General features: G+C 28.6%; 1 protein-coding gene across 1 annotated transcript; it reads right to left on the bottom strand.

Moving 5' to 3' along the window:
- Window positions 1-1,283: 1,283 nt before the first annotated feature.
- Window positions 1,284-3,207, bottom strand: LOC141715107 (two-component response regulator ARR14-like). The gene is made up of 5 exons (XM_074518590.1): window positions 3,063-3,207; window positions 2,494-2,649; window positions 2,006-2,389; window positions 1,825-1,901; window positions 1,284-1,475 (listed from the first exon to the last, which is right to left on the bottom strand). Exons 1-5 carry the CDS (start codon window positions 3,205-3,207, stop codon window positions 1,284-1,286), a joined length of 954 nt encoding a protein of 317 aa, XP_074374691.1.
- Window positions 3,208-3,408: the final 201 nt, after the last annotated feature.

The following is a 3,408-nucleotide window of genomic DNA, read 5'->3' as shown; positions in this document are numbered from 1 at the left end:
GATCGATTTTGTTAGGATGAGGAAAGACTAAAACTGATGGAAAGCCAAAGGTTAGAGATGATTGAATTGAGGTTGAGGGAGAGAAAAAGCCCCGAAATAAATCATTTTTTTAATTTTTTAAAAATGCCCAAAATATAAGAAATCTTGAAAATGAGAGAAACTGGTTTGAAGAAATCCTAGCCCTGCCACGTCAGACTCCCGAAATTTCCCTTTATATAGATATAATATTTATAAAATTTTTGTTTATATCAAACTTTAATTAACAAAATATATATTATACAAATAAAAGATGACATAAAATAATATTATTTGGACGGAAAGAATAACAAATATAATCTTCATATATGCAAAAGTTAACCTATCAGATATCCTTATTTATGGTAAATATTGGAATCTTAAGTGAGTTAAATATGGTGAAGTCACATTTAAATTTACGTGATCTACGTTTACAAAAAAGAATAAAATTTTGTGGTGCTTGAATTTTTGAATCTGAATGTTTGAACTTATGTAATTGACCTTTCTAAACAAAACGAAAATTTTAATAAAGAAAATGAAAAATTGACAAACTCTTATGTACATATACCATCTATTTTATATGTTAAAATGGTTTTCATGGCAATGCGACTAGTCTAAGTGTGACATTCATGATCCATTGTCTCAATAGCACAGTTATCCCTGAGTGATGAATGTTTAAAGTTCTTCATTTCAGTGTGTTTGTTACATATGATTATTATGGTCTAACATTAGGTTTGTAACTTATATTGAACTTTGTTTGCTCGGGCTGTCATTGCAGTGATTATAAAGGCTTATGACATAATTTTTTTGCTTGTTTTTACACAGGTTTAATTGGGGCTTTGTTCCTATAAAATTAAATTAGCTGAAAAGATGAAAAAGGAAAATTTTACTTAACCACTAGCATATTTTCATGATTTATAGCATTAAATAATTAATGAAATTAAAGGGTTTTAACTATAAAAAATTTTATAATTTTAATTATCAATGTCAATTTTATGGATAAAAGACCAGTTAAATTTTCTAACATCATACTAAAGAAAAAAATCCAAATATTATAGATTAAGAGCATATTCAGCTGGCCGCACGAATCAATCTATAATTAGTGATAAGATCATAAAATGAGCATGCATCAGTTAGAAAGATGATGCATCATGTTGATCAACATACATTTAGAACTAAGTAAACACATCCTTATTTCAAAGAAACAACACTGATAAACCATTAAAAGTTCAAGTTATGAATTTGTAGCTGCAATAATCAATGATCGATTAATTAATAACATCTTCATTAATATTAAATCCGGAGGCTTTCAACTCCTCAATCAATTTATTAACTTCATCTTCACTAGGCATTTCATCAAACTGTTGATGAGAACCATTAGTGCCTTCTGCGAGGTTCTCAACATTCAAAGGTTTTCCTTTCTCCAAATTTAAAAATTGATCTTTGTGATTTTTGTAGTTCTGCAATGAACATTAATTGTTGTTAGTATACAATATGGTGTCATTAATTTATACATCACAATAAAAAGTGATAAATGTTATACATAATAATCAAATACAATGAATATTTGTATGTACTTTGTGACAATAACATTGTACATAGGGACATGATAAGGGAAAATAAATATGCACTCATACTCCACTAATCTACCTAACAAGATTTTAAAGCTAAAACTATTACTAAAACCAGATAACAATTAATGCTCAGCTATAAGACAACATCGCTATAAATTTGGCCAAATCAATTTAGTTACATTGAGAAATTTATTTTTTTAATCTAGTTATGAATAAATTTCGAAGTAAATTATACCTGGAGGTGACTCTTGACATGGAGAGTTGTCAAGTTAGGCTCATTCATTAAGTTTAAAATAGCCTTAGGCTTAGCTCCTGCTATCACAAGACATGTTAGTTGACAATCTTACTATTATAGAATGATTAAGTATTTATGTGACTCTAATAAGATAAATCATAAAAATAATAAAACAAATTACCGTGTTCTCCAAGAACTCTTAATGCTTGCAGAAACTTCTGATGAAGATCATGATTCCAAGATAAGCGTGGGTTCTTAGAGTTATCACTTGAAGCATTTGAAGTTTCTTCAATCTGATTCTTTTTTCTTTTTAAAGTATTCTTATCGTTGTTCATCTTTAAGTTCTTTTGATTTTGATTAATTAAAGCACTACCAGGATTGTAATTTCTATCTATATCAATATGCTTAGTATTTTCAGAATAAGATGGCATAATTCCCGTCACACGACGGACATGTGTCCATACATCTGAAATATCACGGTGACTTGGTGGCTTTGGAAAACAGTAGCAAACCCGTTCGCTTAGATTCTCCATAACTGAATGCATTGTTGACTCTTCAACAATCACTGCATTTAAATAAGTTATAAATATTTACTATATTTACGAAAATAAAAAGAAGAAAAGATGATATTAATACAAGTTATTTCTAAAAGTAAATTGATTGACTTACAAATAACCGGAATATTCATGCGATGAGCATGAAGTTTTTCCAAAAACTCTGAGATTTCCATTTCTGGCATCCCATTGTCAGCAATTACAATATCATAATAATAAATTTGCTCTTGAAACAATGTTAGTGCGACTGCTGCAGATTCTGTACTTGTCACTGAATGTCGAAGGTTTTTTTAGCCACATAATATTTGTAAAAATGAATCAATATAATATATATTCTTAGTTAACTTATAATAACCTGTGCACGAGAACACCATAATACAAATAAAGAAAAAGTATTTTGATCTTTCTTAACATATACACATCACAAAAACCGAAAACACTATATTTCAAAAATTATTTAAGATCATTAACCCGTTAAAAATCATGACATGAGTTCTCGTTGTAATTATAAGATTTAAAGTACAACACAAACGAGGTTAAATTTGTGATCTTACAAATTTCGAAACAACAATAAATCAAAATCTTAATCTATGCGCAATGAAAATTATCACTAAAAATTAATATATATATATATGGGGGAGCGCACATATATGTGTATATCTCTGTGTGTGTATTAAATACTACCTTTATAGAGTTGGTGCTCAAGTTGAGACGCGACAGACATGAGGGAAGTTGTGTCATGATCAACCAACAAAATATTAACAAATTGTGCTACACAAGATATGGCTTCATTATTTTCTGCAGAGGCACTACTACCATTCATGTCCATTCTCGTTAAAACAAGAAAGCTATTCTGTAAACCAATTATTTATAATATGAATACAGTTTTCTTTAGAATGATAAGGTGAAAAGAAGGTAATTTATAACAAAAAAATTGGCATAAAGTATCCAATATATATTTATTGAAAGTTTGATGATCAAAAGATCTTAGTGGATTTTCTTAATCTCTCTAGAAGTAAATGACTTTTAT

Source organism: Apium graveolens, chromosome 3, assembly GCF_009905375.1.
Source record: "Apium graveolens cultivar Ventura chromosome 3, ASM990537v1, whole genome shotgun sequence".
NCBI classification, from domain to species: domain Eukaryota; kingdom Viridiplantae; phylum Streptophyta; class Magnoliopsida; order Apiales; family Apiaceae; genus Apium; species Apium graveolens.
The sequence above is the reverse complement of the archived record's forward strand: the minus strand, read 5'-3'. Positions and strand labels throughout refer to the sequence as shown.

Excerpts from the sequence above, each read along its gene's own strand:
- LOC141715107 (XM_074518590.1), bottom strand. The coding sequence starts at position 3,207 with ATGGACATGAATGGTAGTAGTGCCTCTGCAGAAAATAATGAAGCCATA. Across the intron at positions 2,650-3,062 it reads TGAGCACCAACTCTATAAAG|TGACAAGTACAGAATCTGCA; the intron begins GTAGTATTTAAT and ends TTCGACATTCAG. Across the intron at positions 1,902-2,005 it reads AAGAGTTCTTGGAGAACACG|GAGCTAAGCCTAAGGCTATT; the intron begins GTAATTTGTTTT and ends TTGTGATAGCAG.